The sequence below is a fragment of the Nicotiana tabacum genome, chromosome 22, assembly GCF_000715075.1.
Source record: "Nicotiana tabacum cultivar K326 chromosome 22, ASM71507v2, whole genome shotgun sequence".
Classification (NCBI taxonomy): Eukaryota; Viridiplantae; Streptophyta; class Magnoliopsida; order Solanales; family Solanaceae; genus Nicotiana; species Nicotiana tabacum.
In genome coordinates this window covers 125,636,601-125,657,239 of record NC_134101.1, presented here as the reverse complement: position 1 = coordinate 125,657,239, position 20,639 = coordinate 125,636,601, and the positions used below count along the sequence as shown (strand labels likewise).

Here is a 20,639-nt window from a genome sequence, read left to right as displayed (position 1 = left end):
GATAATTTTTTTATGGTTGAACTCATATTAGAATGAGTATTCGGATTTTGTAAAATTTATCGTGTTCCGAGGTGTGGGCCCGGGGGTCGACTTTTGGACTAATTTTTGGATTTTATTAAATATTAAGACTTTATGATCCAGAATAGTTTCTTATGTGTTTTGAAGTTGATTTGGCTAGAATTGAGCCGCCCGGAGGTCTTTTCACTCGATAAGTGCATTTTAGAGTATCAGTCTGTCGTCTTTGAGGTAAGTATCTTGCCTAACCTTGTGTGGGGGACTTCCCCTTAGGATTTGAGTCTTCTATATTGATTGTAGTTCGTGTACACGAGGTGACGAGTGCGTGCTCGGATTTATTTGTGTAAAATTGGCCTTTTAGGGTTCTTAGGTCTTTATATTCACTGTGTATGAATGTGTTCTTGACATGACTGAGTTTCCTATTTACTAATTTCACCTCTATATGCTTAATTGAAATTATTTGCTTCATGATTCACTCTTATTGCCTAATTGACTCCTATTTGATTTAATTGAAGAATTTTGCCTCTCCTATTGTCATGTTATCTTTTCATAGCTGCTTGTCTTATTTGAGAATTATTATTTTCCCTCCTAACATTGTTTAGTCTTAAGTGAAGTTAAGATCATCCTTCCTTAATTGAATTGTTGAATATCTTCGAAATTGTCCCACCTTAAAAGGAGTTTAGATAATCTATATCTTGTTGACTTGCCTTTATTTGGGACTACTTGACTCGTGATGATTTCCTTATTATTGACTTGTATATTGTGGAATCATCGCTACATGTTAGTTTTTCTGTTGTTGAACTGTTCCCTTTATGCCATCATTCTTTTCTGTGGTTATTCCTTGTGAGCTGGTTCTACCGTTTCCTTGTGATTTACAGTCTATGAGTTGATTTATTTATCTTACCTTTATTATTGCCATTGTTGTTATTATACGTATTGTAGTGATGTACGAGTTTTCTGTTGTGTTGTAATTGTTGTTTCTGTTAGTTGTGCTGCGTATTTACTTTGGGTCTACGGAACAATATTCTGAGAAACCCCCTGAATGTTTACTTTAGGACTACGGATCGGTATTCCGGGAGATCCCCCTGCACATTTATGATTGGGACTATGGGACGATATCCCGGGAGATCCCCCTGTACTGGATATTTACTTTGGGACTACGGATCGGTATTCCGGGAGATTCACCTACATATTTACGTTTGGGACTACGGGACGATATCTCGGGAGATCCTCTGCACATTTACGTTTGGGACTACGGGACGATATCCTGGGAGATCCCCTGTTAAAATCACTGTGTTCTAAGCTGTTGTTTTCATTGATCCTATCCCGGTGTAAACATTATATGTGTTGTCCGTTCTATTCCTTATACTTACTAACTAGTATAAACTATGTTAGGACACTTGCACAAGCACACACATGGCGAAGCACCCTTATCGAATAGGAGGCTTTTTGAGATTTCCGAGTATAGACGCACACCCTTGTTATTTGCCTTCCATGTGAGAATGACTCATTTGGGCACGCGGGTTGTCAGTATGATGCGCACCCTTGTTATTTGCCTTCCATGTGAGAATGACTCATTTGGACACGTGAGTTGTCAGTATGATTAGGAGGTATGATGAGGGCACAGGATGCCAAGTGTTAGGGTTCAGGTATTTAGACCCGTATAGTATGATTATGAGATGAGGTGTCACAGGGTGACTTATATTCGAAGGTTATCTATTTGAAAAGGTACTTATTTTAATTAACTATTTTGAAATGTCACAGGGTGACTTATATTCGATGAATATTTGTTTGAAAAGATTATATTAACATTTATTTGAAGGAAGTATATTTCGAAATATTTTTATCATTTGAAAGGTTTGACTATTTGATTGACGCTTGCTGATTAAGACTTTAGGTGAAAACTATCGGAGTTGTTGAGTTATAACTTGTCTTTATTATATTTGTGATTTTGGATTTGGGTTGTATCCTCGCTTACCTTTCTGTATTTTTCTTTATGGTGTTTCGCTGAGTACTTGTTGTTTTCTTTCCTTATTGCAATTATTGTATTGTTAGCTGTATCGCGTAGTCTCTATAAAAATATCATGTTCTGCTTATTAAACCAGTAGGTGTCTTGACTTTTCATCGTCACTATTCCACCGAGGTTAGTCTTGATACTTACTGTGCATCATTGTGGTGTGCTCATACTACACTTATACGTATTTTTTTGTGTGCAGATCTAGGTATTGTTCGCTAGTAGCTGTGCGAATTCTTGCCAAGGAGACTCAAGGTAGCCCTGTTGCTGCGTTCACATGCTTCAGAGTCACCTTCCTATTTTATATTCACACAGTTGTACTTATTCCATACGATTGTGTTTAGAAGTTGTAGCGAAACTATGTAGAGCTTATGACTTGTACTACCCGATTTTGGGAATTATAAATTTTGTAGAGACTTCTGCTTCAAGACTGTTAAATTTTATTTATTACTGTGGTATTTCAGTATGAGTTAGGCTTACCTAGTCCCTAAGACTAGGTGCCATCACAAAACCCAACGAAGGGAAAATTGGGTCGTGACATTATCGTGAAGCTAAAGGCACATGGGTATTTATAAGAAGAAGCAACTGTCATGTAAAGTGAGTCATGATGGAGATGTCATAATGAAACAGTCACTTCATGACTGACGTAGTCGCAATAAAGCCCTAAAAATCGCTGAAGAGTTGCATACCTAATTGACAAAAGACACGTGGCACATACATTAAATGGAAGTGACATACGATGCATTGGTTCTGAAGAAGACACAATGATACATGGAAAACATCGGCAAAAATGACCGCCATTTATACATACCACTTCCCAAATATTCAATTGCAGAATATTCGGCAAGTGGGGGGATTATCTGTATTACTAGAAAATAAATATGACATACATAATTATGTGTGGCTGACAAGGCATGATACGTGGATCACTAAGAAGGTGATAGCTGGAATATTGCATTAGAAGATGCACAAGATACAAGAGGTACGAGCAAATCACTCACGAGATGAAGGGATGGAGTTGCTTGAGTCTAAATCATTTAGTAAATATGGGTTGAATGAATCAAGACAGTAAGAAGGGGAAGATTTACAAACCTCTAATTAATGAGGAAGAAGAATTAGAGCCGTTACAAAATCTTCATAAACAGTTACGATTGCTAATTATAACGGTTCATTAATGTCATTACTGTTCATAATGATTCGGTCATAAAAGGGAGGAAACGTTATGTTTGTAAATTCCTATATAAGGGAAGAGAATTTCATTTGTAAAGACATCTGAGACAATATTGGAATATATTTACTTTACTTTTTCTGTTTTTCTGTATATTGACTTTGCAATCAGTTATTTCCTTACTTATTCTTGTTCTTTTTCTTTCATATAACTGAAAAAGTATAAAATTTCTTGGTTATCAGTAACCCGAGTTCTTCTAAAAATAGGCTTTGACCGAAATATAATTTTTTGGTTAAACATAAACTTCATCTGTTATTTTTCTTCGTACAACTTTTTGTTTCTCAAGGATTCATTTACGTATACTTCTGCAGTGTCAAAATAATTTTGAAGTTTTAACTTGTCTTTGTTCGTCTTTGGATTCCTAGCTCCATTTTGTTGGGTAAATCCTCTGGTTCTTCCCTTGTTGATTCCAAGTATTCATTGATGACAATTTCGAGGCGCATCTAGGATTTGAAGCTTTCGGGTGCCATATTATTTTATACGTAGATGTATTATTATTTATACGGTCCAAATGGGATAAATATTTAGTCAGTTTGATCAACTTTGTGTTTCGGTTCGAGCTATTCATCTTTTCAATTTATATAGATAAATATATCGAATGAAAAAAATTTATGACAACTTAGCGTACATCATAAAATTTTCAGTAGTAATGCCAATATCATAAAATTTCTTCTACATGAAAAGTACAAAAAGACAACCACTTCTTTCATCTTTGACACCTGGAAATATCTTCCAATTAACAAAATACTACCATAATCAGTTGGTCACTACAACTAATATTAAGACATACATAATTCTTTCACTCGAATAAACAAAAACATACATATACATCATTCATTTACAATTGTCCTCGACGAGTTTTCATATTTTGAAAATGGTCAATGATAGTAATTACTTACCTTTTCAAAAATCATACAAAAGCTGATACAATCAGAGATTCAAGAGAACAATATGCACAATAACATAATAAAGTATAATCGGAACAGAGAATTTTTTTTAATCTGAATTGAATAAAAGGAAAACTAGGGAGAAAATGAAAGGGTCAAAGGGATATAGTAACTTGTAAGTCTATACTATTAAATATTAACAATACCACCAAAAATATTTTATTTTCAGAGAAACCCAACATAAAATTAAAAAAAAAATAAGCAAGAGAATAAGAGAGACATACAGTCAAATTCCAAAGCAGTGGTGCAGCAACAAGGTGCGGTGCGATGGAAAAATGGACGCCAAATGGTGGTGGCCGGCGGTCGATGAGTGACGGACTGAAAAGGTGAAAATCCAAGAGTCCCCAAGTTTGGGACAGCAACACCGTAGCAAGGAAGGGTTTTGAGTGGGAAAATTTTTGGGGAAATAAGGGAACTTTTGTTATTTTAATATATTCAAAAGAAAGCACAATAGTATTAGAAAAGTCAAACAATATTAAATAAGTCAAAAAGTATTAATAAAGCAAAACAAAGAATAAATAAAAAAGAAAACAAGTGAACTATTTGTACACCTTACAATAATTGTCCAATTACTAATAAAAGTTCCAAAATTCATATGTGTTGCACTGGTCTCGAACTCACGCTTTTTAGGGAGTTATTTTCGGGCCTTCACCGTTGGCACCCAAAAGTTGTTTTGTTCATTAGGGTGCCATTTTATTATATGTACAATATTTCTTCTCCACATATAGATATATACACATAGTTCCGACTGAGGTCTGCGGGTGGCGGCGCACCCCCTCGGCTCTGAGAAGTTTTATTTTGTGTCTCATACTAGTTGTATGAGACTCCTTTTCGTCTCACAAATTTGTGGACCCCAATCTTACACTTCTGGGTCCACAGAAATCTGGGTTCACAAAACTGTGAGACAAAAAAGTTGCCTCATACAACTAGTGTCAATTGTATTAGACACAAAATAAAAATTTCCCCTGGACTCTATGTATGTCTGACTGATGTACTGTGTTTTATCTCCAAGAGGAGTGTGTTTTATCTACAAGAGGAGCTTTTTATAATATTCAATATGTACGAATCATGTTACTGCTTTGATAGAAGGTGAGCTAATTTGGTTGGATAAACATAGCTGTACAGTCCATCATTTGGGTGCTTATTCTCTTCCGATACTCTATTCAGATTTGCAATAAGCCTATTTACACCATGAACAAATTCTAATCAACCAGGTAGCACCTGCGTGCTACCTACGGTTGAATTAATGGATTCAACCGCTTCCCTATTCGCTGCGTAGTAGAACTGCGGCACGACAAACACAATTAAAGCATAAATGGTTTCTTGTTACTCTAATTCACACCAGCTGAGCCCTCAGAGTACAATGTAAAAGACAGTCAGCTTCTATCACAGATAATAAGCAACTAAAAGGCTGGAAGGAAAAGGACCAGAAACATTTTCAATAAAGTAAAAGAAAAAGTTCATGAGATACAGATATCCAAAATCTTGAAGAGAGAAGGCCACAATATGTACAATAAAGAAGGAACAAACCGAAGTTGTATAATTGTAACAAGGCAGATACACTAGAAATAAGATGGCATACTATATACACAACGAAAAATAGTGGAGTACTGTGTGTATTGGGAAAAAACAGAATTTACATTGAAGGTGACGTGACATGACACGTGGACTAGTCAAATGGTCAAAACATGATGATCAGTTAAGAGGCACGGGTGACAACAGATACGGGGAAAGGAAAGTTAAATAGGCACGAGAGGCAATTTGGATAATATACGTTTCGTACCTATTTAGGTCATTTAAAGTCAAGAGATCAGAAGGCATTGAAGACATTGATATGATGACGAAAAGGAGTTCAAATTCAATATTAATACCCAATACATTAGAGAATTGGTATTAAATAGGAATGATTGTGTAACGTCTTATTTAATGTCATTTATTGCTCATAATTGTCTCATTAAGACAAAAGGCATAACACTTTCTCCTAGAATCAACTATAAAAGGAGAAGGACTCAACATCTGTAAGGACACGAAATACGATTGAGATCTTACTGAAATACAAAACTATTTACTGCTTTACCATCATTCTCAAAAATATTTTATTTTCGTCTCCTGATTATCAATAACCCGAATTTCTTTCTAGCTTTGACCAAAGACTCAGATTTTTGGGTAAACAAATTGGTTCCGTTACCGGGAATCTGATAATCTTTTCTTCTAAGCTACATCTTGTCCATTATTGTCACCATGTCAAACAACAACACCAACAATAACAATGAAAACACTTTGGGAAACCCTGAAAATCAAATCCATCAAAATCAAGGATATTTACATAACATTGAAGTGGTTCCCTCCCCTCAAAATTCACCACGTCAATCTCGTGAAGGCACTCCTGAATCTCGTGCTGATCAACAAGAAGAATCTGAACACTTTGAAGGTGGTACAAATGAAGCTTTACAAAAGCTAATTGATGCACAGGTCGGCAAAGCTCTTCGGGCTTTAGTTAGTCGATTTCCTACTGCACCACCCACACCAACTCCTAATAATAATACATTGGAGAATTCCCGTTCTGGTCTCGTTAACTCTGGAAATGGAGGAACCACCAGTGAGCCACAGGAAGGGGAACCAGGTAATTCAAATAATTCTTATTTGCAAAATTTAGTACTAACCTTGCAGAAACAGATTAAGGAACAAAATGAACGTATTGAGCAAATCCCTGGAGTTCCGCCTGTAATAAAAGGAGTTGACATGGACAAATACTCACAACAACCTTGGAAGCCAAGTGTTGCTCCCCTTCCAATTTCGAAAAAATTCAAAATGCCTGACATCCCGAAATATGATGGTACTACAGACCTACGGGACCACGTGACTGCATTTACAACAGGCGTAAAAGGTAATGACTTGACCAAACAAGAAATTGAATCAGTACTGGTCAAGAAATTTAGAGAAACACTCACCAAGGGTGCATTAATCTGGTATTCTCTTTTATCTGAAAATTCTATAAATTCTTTTGCTGAGCTTGCAGATTCTTTTATTAAAGCACATTCGGGAGCACAAAAGATTGAGAAAAGAATGGAAGATATTTTCAAAATCAAACAAGGAGATTCAGAGTTGCTCAGAGACTTTGTTGATAGATTCCAGCGTGAAAGAATGACTCTACCCCGTGTGCCTGACAACTGGGCTGCAATAGCTTTTGCAAGTAATTTAAATGACAAAAGTTCTGAAGCCACGAGAAGACTCAAAGAAAACCTTCGAGAATTCCCTGCAACCACGTGGAATGATATTTACAACAGGTATAGTACGAAGCTGCGAATTGAAGAAGATACCGTACCTAAATTTCATCATGAAGAAAGGGGTGGTTCCAGAAGATCAGAAACCGAAAAAAGATCAGGTAAAAACAGGTACGATCCATATATGGGACCCGTAGGAAAAGACCCACGGTCAAAACAAGATAGCCAGCAATATGATCAAAAATCGAGGAATAGGGACTCTGGTTCTTCATCGAAATTCAGAAATGATCGGAACAGACAAGAGTCATGAGATGATGACAGAAGTTTAAAGGCACGGTTCGGCGGATATAACTTTAATGTCACTACCTCCGAGCTCGTGGCTGTTTTGAGAAGTATGGGAGATAAGGTGCGGTGGCCTAAAGAGATGTGGTCAAATCCAAATAGACGCAATCCAGATCATTGGTGCGAATTCCACAATGATCACAGGCACAAAACTTCAGAATGTAGATTCTTGCAGAGTGAAGTGGACCATTTATTGAAGCAAGGGTACCTCACTGAGTTATTTAGTGAAAAAGGTAAACAAGGCCTATATGAAAAATAGGCAGGAGCCACCAAAGCCTCCTTCACCCAAGAGAACAGTGAATGTGATAAGTGGGGGAGAAGATATTCATGGCATAACCTACACAGCCTCCAACAAGGTTTCTAAAGTAATAATTACACACGGGAAACGAGTACGGCAAGTTTTAGAAAATGAAAGTATTTCATTCGATGATGCAGATACCGAAGGAGTGATAACCCCACATAATGACACACTGGTAATATCTTTACTTGTACATGATACTAATGTAAAACGAGTTTTGATTGATCCAGGGAGTTCCGTAAATATTATACTACTAAGGGTATTACGTGAAATGCAAGCTGAAGACAAAATGATACCCAAGGCGTATACCTTGTCAGGCTTCGACAATTCAAGTGTGGTAACAAAAGGAGAGGTAATTCTAACAATTTTTGCTGCAGGCGTTGTTAAAGAAACTAAATTTCAGGTAGTTGATATGGAAATGGCCTACAATATGATCATGGGGAGCCTTGGATCCATGATATCGATGCTGTTCCGTCAACTCTACATCAAGTTATCAAATTTCCATCACCATGGGGGATTTATCAAATTCGAGGGGATCAGCAAACAACCAGGAGTATCAACGTTGTAACAGATACAAGCATCGTAAACAAAGAAAAATAGCAATTACATGAAACAGTTAAAGGCATCAACAATCAAACCTCAACTGAGCGAGAGAAAACAGATTTAGACTCGAGACCTGATACAATTCAAGAACCTGAGGAGAATGAAAATCAAGACAACAATCGAAGAACTCGAGGCTGTGATATTATTTGAGCGGTGGCCTGAACGGAAAGTCTATGTTGGAGCTAATTTAAACTCAAACAGGTGAGGTATGTTAATTGAATTTCTAAAATCTAACGTAGACTGTTTTGCTTGGTCCCATGCTGACATGACAGGGATACCACCGGATGTGATGATTCACAAATTAAACGAAGATCCATCTTTTACACCAATAAAGCAAAAGAAAAGAAAGCAATGAGCTTTCAAAAACCAGGTGATTCAAGATGAGGTCCAAAAGCTATTAAAAATTGGGTCAATACGCGAGGTAAAGTATCCTAATTGGTTAGCAAACACAATTGTTGTACCTAAAAAAAACGGTAAGTGGCGGGTTTGTGTGGATTATACAGATCTTAACAAAGCCTGCCCAAAAGATTCTTTCCCTTTACCACATATAGATCAATTAATTGATGCAACTGCAGGGCATGAACTTTTAAGTTTTTTTAGATGCATATTCAGGGTACAACCAAATTAAAATGGACCCTAGTGATGAAGAAAAAACTTCTTTCATCACGGACAGGGGGACTTACAGTTATAAAGTAATGCCCTTTGGTCTCAAAAATGCTGGGGCAACCTATCAAAGGTTGGTCACAAAAATGTTCCAAGAGCATTTAGGAAAGACAATGGAGGTATATATAGACGATATGCTCGTCAAAACTCAACAGTTTCATGATCATATTTCTCATCTATCTGTTACATTTGAAATTTTGCGAAAATTTAATATGAAACTCAACCCAGAAAAATGTGCATTGGAGTTGCATCAGGTAAATTTTTGGGTTTTCTTGTCTCTAATCGTGGTATTAAGGTAAATCCTTCTCAGATCAAAGCAATAGAAGAAATCTCTGATATCCTTACTAATAAAAAGGAAGTTCAACGATTAACGGGAAGTATTGCAGCTTTGGGGAGATTTATTTCTAAATCTTCAGAAAAGTGTTTTAAGTTTTTCTCTGCGCTCAGAAAGCAAGATCATTTTGAATGGAATGAAGATTGTCAACAAGCCCTTAGAAATTTGAAAGCTTATTTGTCAAAACCACCGTTATTGGCAAAACCAAAGGAGGGAGAAAAGCTTCTCATCTATCTGGTTGTGTCAGAAGTTGCGGTAAGCGCTGTTTTAGTCCGAGAGGACCAAGGTAAACAATCTCCTATTTATTATGTAAGTAAGTCCTTATTAGATGCTGAGACACGATACCCACAGCTAGAAAAGTTAGCATTAGCTTTGATCATGGCATCTAGAAAATTAAGACCTTATTTTCAATGTCATCCCATTATTGTAGTTACTGTTTTTCCGCTTCGAAATATTTTGCATAAACATGAACTGTCAGGAAGATTAGCAAAATGGGCTATAGAACTAAGTGAATACGAAATCATTTATCAACCCAGGACCGCTATAAAATCTCAAATACTAGCTGATTTCGTGGCTGATTTTAGTCAGGGGATGCATTTAGAAGCAGAAAAAGAATTACAAGTTTTTAATGGTGCAAACCCGGGGACTTGGGTTTTATTCACTGATGGATCATCTAATATAAAAGGAGCAGGTCTGGATATATTTCTCATACCACCTACGGGTGAAATTATTAGGCAAGCTATAAAATGTCATTCTATAACTAACAATAAAGCAGAATACGAAGCTGTAATTGCAGGTTTGGAATTGGCAAGAGAACTCGGCATAACACAAATTATAATCAAGAATGATTCTCAACTCGTGGTCAATCAAATGCTGGAGACTTATACAGCCAGGGAAACTCGAATGCAAGAATATCTCGAAAAGGTACGGGAACTAATTAAGCAATTCCAAACTTGGAAGGTAATGCAGATCCCAAGAGATGAGAATGTGGAGGCAGATGCTTTAGCTAATCTCGCATCTGCAGCTGACGTAGCAAACGACGCAAATGCTTCAGTCATACATTTATTTCATTCCATTCTTGAACCTGATAAGAATGAGGTAAATTTTAATCATCTAACATGGGATTGGAGAAACGAAATTATTGCTTTTTTACAGCACGGAATCGTGCCTATTGACAAAGGGAAGGCTCACGCGCTTCGCAAAAAAGCTGCTCGATATTGTTTGTATCAAGGAAATCTTTATCGAAAGATGTTCGGTGGACCACTAGCACGGTGTCTCGGACCCTCTCAAACAGAATATGTGATGAGGGAAGTGCACGAAGGACATTGTGGAAATCACGTAAGGGGAAGGTCGCTGGTAAGAACGTTGATTCGAGCAGGATATTATTGTCCTAAGATGGAAGACGAGGCAAACAGTTTCGTGTCCAAATGTGATAAATATCAAAGATACGGCAATAATATGCACAGACCAGCTGAGTTACTACACCCTGTTATAGCCCCGTGGCCCTTTATGAAATAGGGAATGGATATCGTAGGTCCACTTCCACAAGCAAAAGGTCAGGTAAAGTTTCTACTTGTACTCACAGATTATTTCACTAAATGGGTATAAGCAGGAGCATTTAAACAGGTACGAGAAAAGGAAGTTAAAGACTTCATATGGCGAAATATAATATGTCGTTTTGGAGCACCAAAGGAGATCGCGTGTGACAATGGACCGCAATTCATAGGAGCTCAAGTCACAGAATTTCTTCAAAGTTGGCAGATTAAAAGGATAACGTCTACGCCATACCATCCAGTGGGTAATGGACAAGTGGAATCCACTAACAAAGTCATTATCAACAACTTGAAGAAGAGGTTACAGGATTCAAAAGGTAATTGGCCTGAGGTATTACCTGTAGTATTATGGGCTTATCGTACAACGACAAAAACAAGCACTGGAGAAACACCATTTTCAATGGTTTATGGTGCGGAAACCTTAATTCCAGTTGAAATAGGTGAACCAAGCACACGGTACGATCGGGCAACGGAGGAATCTAATGGTGAAGAGATGCGGGTCAACCTTGATTTGCTTGAAGGAAGAAGAGAAGCTGCATTGATAAGAATGGCAGCACAAAAGCAAGTAATTGAACGATATTACAATAGGAAAGCACGCCTCAGATTTTTCAAAATTGGGGACTTGAAAAAGGAGCATACGAGTTGGAGATAATGGACGGCAAAGTTTTACCCTCACATTGGAATGTCGTCCATTTAAAGAGATATTACTTCTGAGAAAGTACCCACGGTCAGGTATCGCCATGTTAAAAATTTTCTTTTGAATTATTAATGTTTTACTAACGATTTTAGATGCTAGGCAAAAACCCTAACTCGTGCCAAATGATGAGACACAACCTGCAAGGCAAAATGGAGTATTCTAAAATTCCTAGCCCAGGGTTACAATTAATCTAATGGAAATACACACGAGTTAGGGAGTCTTCATCTATAATCGCACCTCCGAGTCTCGTATATTTTTCTGTTTCAGGAAAAGGGCCAAATTAAAAGAAATAAACAAGTGCTCGAGGCTTCATACTTCACCACTCAAACACTTGGGGGACTACATATTATACACAGATATGTGTAGAAAAATAGATACGGATATCGAACAAAAGTCGGCCACAAAGAGACAAGTGTTGAGAAAAAGTTACGAAATCTTCAGCATTCATGAGAACAACAGAGTCATCTCTCAAACTCATAAACGAAGTCACCTGTCAAACCCTTCCTAATATATAAAGATAGGGTCATGACTATGTACTGAAACAAGTTATGAAGAAAAACCTTGTTTATTTTATGTTATGTACAAATCTGTTACAAGAAAAACAGTTACGAGAAAGTTGTAGATGTATTTTAATACATGTAATAGTCAAAAACTTGTTAAAGTTCATGAATAAAAACTTGCCAAAGTTGTTTCATACAAAACATGTGTATTCCTATTTCTTTCATCATATTATAACACCATTATGAAGTTGAGACGTCTTCTTCATGAAGTGTCGATAAAATAAAAGGGCCCTCTTTTATAAACCTCATGTTGATAATCCATGAGAAGAATCATAAAGCATTTTCAAAGGATAAAAATGCTAAGCTATTTTATAAGTCCTAGATAAGTAGGCAAGAATAGAATATACAGAAGTACCGATAAAACTTCTTAATATAAAAGACTAAGTCAGCAAAATATTTGTTTTTTACAAATGCCCCATTATGGTAAATGGGGACTTCATCAAAAGATCCATTAAAGTTGCCAAGGGATAACACCACCAATAAATAAAAAAAAAGTAAAGTTTGAAATACATTCAACTAGTCACTAAAGGGGTTGGAACATCAGAAGTTGCAATCTCATTTTCAGGGGCAGTCACAGGCACGGTAACAACTTCTGAGGGAGCAGTAATAGGAGCGATTTCAATTGGGCCTGGAATGTTAAAATCACCGAGGGAAGCCAGAGTCAGGGGAGCTTCAGCTTCCATGGACTGTGTCATAGAAGTTTCACCCTCGGGAGCCGGAATTGCAACTCCAATTGCTGCAGTAGCCACTTCTTCATTTAAAAGCTCTTCTGCCCCAGGAGTTCCAAGTGCAGGAGAAGGAGTATCAACTGGTTGTTGGCTTTTTTCAATAGTGTCTAAAACTTTGGCTAATTCAGATTGCAAATCAAAGTTTTCTTGAGTAGCTTCCATCAAAGCATCACGGCGAGATTTTAGAAAAGCCCAACTTACCTCTATGTTGAAGTTCTCCTCAAGAAGTCCATATTCCATTTCCCACATAGCAAGATCGTTCTTCAATATCTGGTGTTCAGCTAAGTGGGAGTCAAGGGAAGCTTCAAGGGAGGCATGAGAACTCTTCAAAGCACATATCTCGTCAGAGGAGATCCTTAAGTCAGCCTGAGCTTGAGTCAAGCTTTGCACTAACTCCCCCGCATATTCTTCTTTCTTCTTCACAAGTGCTTTAAGCTCTTTGATTTCTTCACTGGCCTTTGATAATTGTTTTGAAAATGAGCACTCCAAAATCTCCTTATCTTTTTCAAATTGGCTTGAAGAAGCCTTGGCAATTGCTAGCTCAGAAGTCAAACCGCGCTTTTGCTACTCCAAGTGATTTCTACTTTCTTGCAACTCCTCTATGGTCCCCTGAGCATTCTCAAACTGCTCCTTCCAGTTTGATGCCTCAAGCTGGGTTTCATTGGCTATTCTTCTAGCCTCAGAGATAGCCTTCGCAGACTCTCGATCCTTCTTCTCTAGAGTGGAGATTCTTCCCATTAACTCAGTACCAATAAGATTAGCCTACAAGGGAAAGGCATCAAATGTGAGAATATAGAGAGATATAAAAAAAACTTGTAAGTTAAAAAGAGAAGTACCTTCAAGGTAGAATGAACTATGTCATTCATCAGAGTCAAGCAACTGTGGCTCTCCATCTTCTTCTTCTCAATATCTCCGATTAGAGGCTTGAGCCAAACATCAGCTGCACCAGTCTTTCTTAAAAGGCTATGATTGGCAGGAACTTCAAGGGTAACACTTCTCATAGCCATACCTCTGCTGCTAGAACCCGCCTCTGTATGCTGAACAGAGGGAAGGGGAACAATGGAAGGATGAGTAGTAGAAGAGGTAAAAACAATGGGAGCTGTGGGAATCAAAGCAGGGACAGTAGGAGCAGATATGGGAACCAAAACAGGTAAGGAAACAGGAGTCGATAAAATAGGCAAAGAAATACTCGTGGTTGTCAAAGGAATAGAAGAAATGAGAATAGAAGAGAGAGGAGTTTCATCAAGAACTGGTCCAAACTCTCCACTCTCAAAACCACTAACAATAGACGTCGAATTGATTCATTAGAGCCTTTTGGGGTGGTATCCTCATCAGAAAGGATTTGAATAGGCTCGGAGATAGAGGCTCGAGCAGGAGGATCTTCAACTTCATCTCCATCAATGACGCGTCTCCTGGCTCTTTGCCTAGCTGTCAAAGAGGTATTCTCTTCTTCTTCATTCTCAGAACTTTCTTCTACAACTTTTCTCTTTGACAGCGTGGCCCGAGTCTTTTCCAAATCAAGAGAAGCGGTTGAAGACGCTCGAATGGCAACGGCTGCCTCAGCTGTCATACCCCTAATATCAAATCCTGATAAAAAGAGGGATAAAGAATTAAGATAAGAAAGAATTCAATATACGGCAAAACATAAGGAAATACATACCATGGGTCTTCACTTTCCAACCATTCAAAAGAGAAATTGATTTTCAAGTTCTCGCCTCCATAGGCGCAATCTTCAAAATTGAATCTACCCAATCACGGAAGTTAGGAACGTGTTCCACATCTCCCATGGTTGCTACAAAAAGCCAAAAAGAGACTAGATTAGAAGAGAAATCAAAATTCTTAAAAATAGGTACGGTAAAAAAAAGAAAAACTTACGTACAAAATTCCACTTCTCAGGGAAGAGAATGTTTGTTTCACCCAACAAATCTACCGTACGAACAGCAACGTAACGACAATACCACCCTCGATCCTTGTCATCTTCGGGGTTTACTAAAACCTTCTTGCTTCTTGCAGTCAAGGTAAAAACTCCATGTTGGAATAATTTGGGGTGGTATAGGTGAATAAGATGGGAAAAGGTAAAATCAACATTGGTTTTGGTAGACAAATACCTTAAGCAAGCCACAGTTCTCCAAACACGAGGACCTACTTGTGCTAAGCAAATTTTGAAAAAGCGGCAAAATTCAAGTATAACTGGATCAATGGCAGGGTTAAATCCCAAAGTAAAGGGATAAGTATAGACGAAGGAGAATCCAATTCTGAAGGAAGAAATTCTCTGGTTTGGGGAAGGAATCATCATACGAAGATTATCTCTCCAATTACAATCTTTTCTAACAGTGGGAATCACAAGTTCAGTTATTAAAGAGGGATATGTGTCAGCTTTTTCTAAATTGTTAATTTGTTCTTGGAGAGATCTTCTATCATGCCCAAAAGACAAATCATTGGGTACGATTTCTTCAACTAAAGGTTCCTGAGTAGGTTCAGAAAGTTCTTTACCTTTAGAAGCAGAACCAGATGAACTACCACGAGTGGATCCTAGGCTCAAGCTCCGAAACCTACCTCTTCTGCCTCTCCTATGTCTTATGGGGGCATTGGGGAAGTGATCTAGAATTGGAACTTTTCTAGGGTTAGGGTTTGGAGATGACATTGTTGAAGAAGGATGAACTAAAGGGGAGAAAAAGCAAAGGTGAATAGTAAATTGCTTGTTGAAGATCTATGAAGAAGAAGACAAAAGAAAGAGGGTTAAATATGTTTATAAAGACAATCGTCGAACTTAGAAGTGTAATGATGGAAAGCCTATAATAAAGGTAACCATCACTTCGTGAATAGTGGGAATGAAGAAACCTTGAAAAAAGGACGCAGAGTTGCAGAACCAATCAGAAAGTGACACGTATGCAAAGCATTAATTAGAAGGGACAATTGAAGCATCAGTACTGTCATGGTATTAATTACGGCAAAAATTTCCTTTTTATAAAGACCCACTTCTCAGATATTTAATTGATAAATAAATGGAAAGTGGGGGGACTATCTATATTGGGAAAAAACTGAATTTACATTGAAGGTGACGTGGCATGACACGTGGACTGGTCAAATGGTCAAAACATGATGATCAGTTAAGAGGCACGAGTGACAACAGATACGGGGAAAGGAAAGTTAAATAGGCACGAGAGGCAATTTGAATAATACACGCTTCGTACCTATTTAGGTCATTTAAAGCCAAGAGATCAGAAGGCATTGAAAACATTGATATGATGACGAAAAAGAGTTCAAATTCAATATTAATACCCAATACGTTAGAGAATTGGTATTAAATAGGAATGATTGTGTAACGTCTTATTTAATGTCATTTATTGCTCATAATTGTCTCATTAAGACAAAAGGCATAACACCTTCTCCTAGAATCAACTACAAAATGGAGAAGGACTCAACATCTGTAAGGACACGAAATACGATTGAGATCTTACTGAAATACAAAACTATTTACTATTTTACCATCATTCTAAAAAATATTTTATTTTCGTCTCCTGATTATCAGTAACCCGAATTTTTTTCTAGCTTTGACCAAAGACTCAGATTTTTGGTTAAACACGGTGATTATCGAAAAACTTACACCGGAACAGATAAACATATGAATTTGTATTGGCTAGCGACAGAGAATCATGGAATTTCTCGTCTTCTGTTTTGAGACTCGGCGCTTTTTTCCAGTGCACCCAATAAATAAATAAAAATTAGTTCAGAGCTAATCGAATTCAACCACAGACTCCACCATGTTTCATATTGATGATCGGTGAAAAGCTATTTCAAGTCATACTGTAATTTATGGAAAGACCCCTCTCCCTCCCCAACCCCATGGAAGCCCCTTTTCTCATTTTTTCCTATTGGTAATGTGATTACTTAAAAGAGGGCAAAAAGAAAAAGAATGGAGATGTAATCTGCAAGACTACAATCAAGAACACAGTCAAATTCATGCATTACACCAAACGCAAATATACACTTTACACTACTCTGTGCCACACATTTCACTTCAAAAATACAACGAGATCGGAAGTAACAAACGAATCATCCAACTTCACTTGAGGAAAGAACCTGCAAAAATATTAACAACTTACTCTATTAGAAAATCCAGGACCTCTTTTAGAGGTCTGCTTGCAAATTTGAGATAGAGGAATGGAAATACAAGGGAGATTAACCTAATATAAGAGCCATTTGGCGGAGTAGTCCAAAACTAAGCAGCAGAGGGAGCAGTCACGTATTTGACTGCGCCAGCCTGGGACATAGCTGCAGCAATCAGCGGTTGCAGCTGGTTCACTGCTTCAGCTGCATCAGCTATCAACTGGTTATTAACAGCAACCGCATTCTTGTAGTCCAATGATTCGTCCTTGTAAATGTCCCACCACTTCTTCACCAGTAATTTTATGTCCTCCCTTTGCATATTTTCTTCTTTCCCTGTGTACCTCCATGGCTTTGATCCCTACTCCAACATTATTATTATACAAATCAGCACTTAAATATCCTCTCACATTAATTGTACTAAATACAAACATGCGAGTTCGAAAGTGCAGTTACTCACCGCTGCACAATAGTGTACAACTTTCACTTTATCCAATTCAACATTCTCAGGATGTCGCCATAACATTGCTAGAACAAGATTGTAAACTAAAGGTATTGGTTTGTAGATCTCCTTGAAATACATATTCAAGAAGTCCTGCAATTCATAATATCAATCCATTAGCTGAATCAATTACCATAATTACCAGTGCTTGACCAATGAAAGCGAGATTAGAACCCCAAAAAAAAGGTAGTACCTGCTCTGCAAAAGGAGTAGAAGGGGTGATCTGAAGAGTCTTCAAAAGGTCATCATAAATATGAAGGCTGGGCTCAAACACAAACATTCCAGCGTTGAAATAAAGGGATGGTGGCTGACCCAACTCCTCAGTAGGCCACTTGACCTCGTCCGGACACTGTTGGCAGTAGCCAATCTTGTATTGAGGAGTGTGACTCCATGTTTTCTCACAGAAACAGTCCATTACTGCGTAGAAATAACCATCTGGCAAATCAAAGAGATGATCTATGTTGTCATACACTTGAATGTCACCGTCTAGGTATATCATCTTCTTGTACTCCACAAACTGCATCCATATAATGTTAAATATATCAATCATCGTCAATCAACTAAAAACTAACTACGCTTCAATCCCATATTACCGTATACTTAAAATTCACTCTACTACTCTATCACATTTAATTTCATCCAGGTACTAAATAACTTATATTTTGTTTAAAGATATATATAGATCTTCAGTAATTAAACTAATGTACATTATATAAACAACAAATCTTAATTAATGAAACCTATAATAACTCCTACAAACATCAGAATTAACGTCAACGTAAAGCACCGCTTAATTTATGTCCAATTAGTTGGAATCACATGTCCTTTTTTTCTTTTTTGGTAGGAATCACATATATAATGCTTTAGTAATCGTCAGTTAGATGAATCAAATAGTTCAAAGCGAATATAATTACTCTCTCACAGGATACGTTGTACGTATAGAAGAAGACTAATGGGGTCATCCACGTGTAATGATATGTGTGACGTAGCAACACTAGAAATGTGACGTGTAAGTGCAATGTGACGTAGCGATACTAAAAACATGACACGTGTTAAGAAACATTTACCTCCCAGATACGTAGCTTGGAGTAATTTATGACGTAATAAGCCATGGCAAATTGAGTTTGATTCTCAGGTGGGTAAACTGGCTCAATCTCCCTCACGATGCAACCTTGCGCCTCCAGTATACGGCGGTGCTCCACCGGCACGTCCGGCAGAACCGCCACCACCAGCGGGTACGCCGATTTGACCTTTCTTAGCCCCTTAGCTAACCCACCTACACCCTTCACGTAGTCACCATTACCAGCCAAAAACGTCACGTAGGCCCTCTCCCCGCAAGATCAAGAAAGGTGATGAAATTTTTTGTATTATTTATATTTATATAAACAAGAAAACAAGAAACTGGAATTGTTAATTTTCTCTTAGTTGTGTGACCTGAAGAAAATGGTTAAGGGGAAGTGGTGTAATATATAGAGGTGAAGTAAAATGGAGAAGGTGAGAAGAAGTAGGGGTGAATTAGAAGTAACGTAAGGGTTGGATTCTCGTGATATTGGAATGGTTTAATCTGACGGTTGAGATTGAAGGTGCGGGAAGATTCTGGAACTGGGGAGTTGGGGTTGGGGGAATGCTCTCATTTATTAAGTTGTCATTTGATTGGGGGATTATTGCATGGAGTGGAATACGCTAGAAGAAACCAGTCCTGCCCCGAAGTTAAGTGGACGCTTAAGTCCGTGTTTTGATGTAAATTAATGAAAATTTTAAGTTTTTAAAATAAAATTATATTGAAAATACTATAAGTCGTAATGGTAATGTACTATGCATACATTTTTAAATTTTATCCGACCTAACCCATATTGCACATATTTTGAAAACAGTAGCTCTTGCAAATTCAAAATCTGTATTCTTACAACTATTGCTTCTAAAAGCTATGGAGTTAAATTTGTGTTCTCACAAACATTGCTTTCACTCTTCTTCTTCTCACATCTTTTACATATGCTTCAAGGGGCCGTCCGCCATTACTGCTTCTCCCCCTATGTCACCTGGTTGCAATGTAAAAAAATTGAATAGTAGAAGTCAATCATTGAAGGCTATCAAAACTTTGCTTTCGAAAATAGGACTTTTCATTTTGTTAGTTGTTTGGATGGAGTGTTGTTCCAATTGATTGAAAATATCAAAAGGAGTTCAAAATTTAAATTTGAAGTGATTTGGAGTAGATTTGAGTAAAATTTGAGTTAAATTTAAGAAAAGATGCAAGGAAGAAGACGGAGTCTGTTTTTTGTATAATTATGTAGAATCTTGTATACTAGTGTATATGAGTGTATAAACACATCTTATACACTATTATACACTTTTATACAAGCGTCTGTAGAAGAACTTCTTCCACGATTTTCAGTTGCAATTCTTGTTCAAAACCAGTCCAAATCTCCATTAAATGTCTTCAAATTTTATATACAATTTCCTTATACTATTTCTAACAAGTCTAAATAACACTCACTCCAAAATTCTTACAAAATCAAATTTGGAATTTAAACTCACATATTTAAGCTTGTTAAAAATCTAATATTCACCATCCAAATGGATTTGGTTTGCTGAACTAATATTTGAGTCACAATTACTAATTCGAACATTAACGTAAAAGCTTGAGCAATATTTTTTTAAAAAATAAATAGTAATTTTGAGAAACTATTGGAGTTAGATGTTGAATCTTAGCCTATTATTTTTGGGCTAATTCGTTGTAAATTGAAATATGAGCTATAAAATTGAAAAGTAGGGAGCCCAATTGTTCTTATATGAAATTTTTCCTTAAAATTATTGTTTGTCGTAA

The 20,639-nt window shown here is 37.2% G+C and overlaps 1 protein-coding gene across 3 annotated transcripts; it reads right to left on the bottom strand.

Moving 5' to 3' along the window:
• Positions 1–17,144: 17,144 nt before the first annotated feature.
• On the bottom strand, positions 17,145–19,248 carry LOC107812124 (galactinol synthase 2). 3 transcript variants are annotated; one of them, XM_016637152.2, is made up of 5 exons: positions 18,883–19,248; positions 18,009–18,332; positions 17,774–17,908; positions 17,394–17,674; positions 17,145–17,289 (listed from the first exon to the last, which is right to left on the bottom strand). In XM_016637152.2, the coding sequence occupies exons 1-4, from the start codon at positions 18,925–18,927 to the stop codon at positions 17,429–17,431; spliced, it is 750 nt and encodes a 249-aa protein (XP_016492638.2). In that variant the 5' UTR covers positions 18,928–19,248; the 3' UTR covers positions 17,145–17,289; positions 17,394–17,428. The 3 variants fall into 3 exon arrangements, with proteins under 3 accessions (XP_016492638.2, XP_075101004.1, XP_075101003.1); XM_075244903.1 differs by lacking the exon at positions 18,883–19,248 and having other exon boundaries at positions 18,009–18,338; XM_075244902.1 differs by lacking the exon at positions 17,145–17,289 and having other exon boundaries at positions 17,291–17,674; positions 18,883–19,145.
• Positions 19,249–20,639: the final 1,391 nt, after the last annotated feature.

Bases quoted from the DNA above. Each gene is read 5' to 3' on its own strand.
- LOC107812124 (XM_016637152.2), bottom strand. From the start codon at position 18,927: ATGGCTTATTACGTCATAAATTACTCCAAGCTACGTATCTGGGAG. The intron at 17,909-18,008 runs GTACTACCTTTT...TATGAATTGCAG, and splicing joins CTACTCCTTTTGCAGAGCAG to GACTTCTTGAATATGTATTT. The intron at 17,675-17,773 runs GTGAGTAACTGC...ATGTTGGAGTAG, and splicing joins TTGTACACTATTGTGCAGCG to GGATCAAAGCCATGGAGGTA.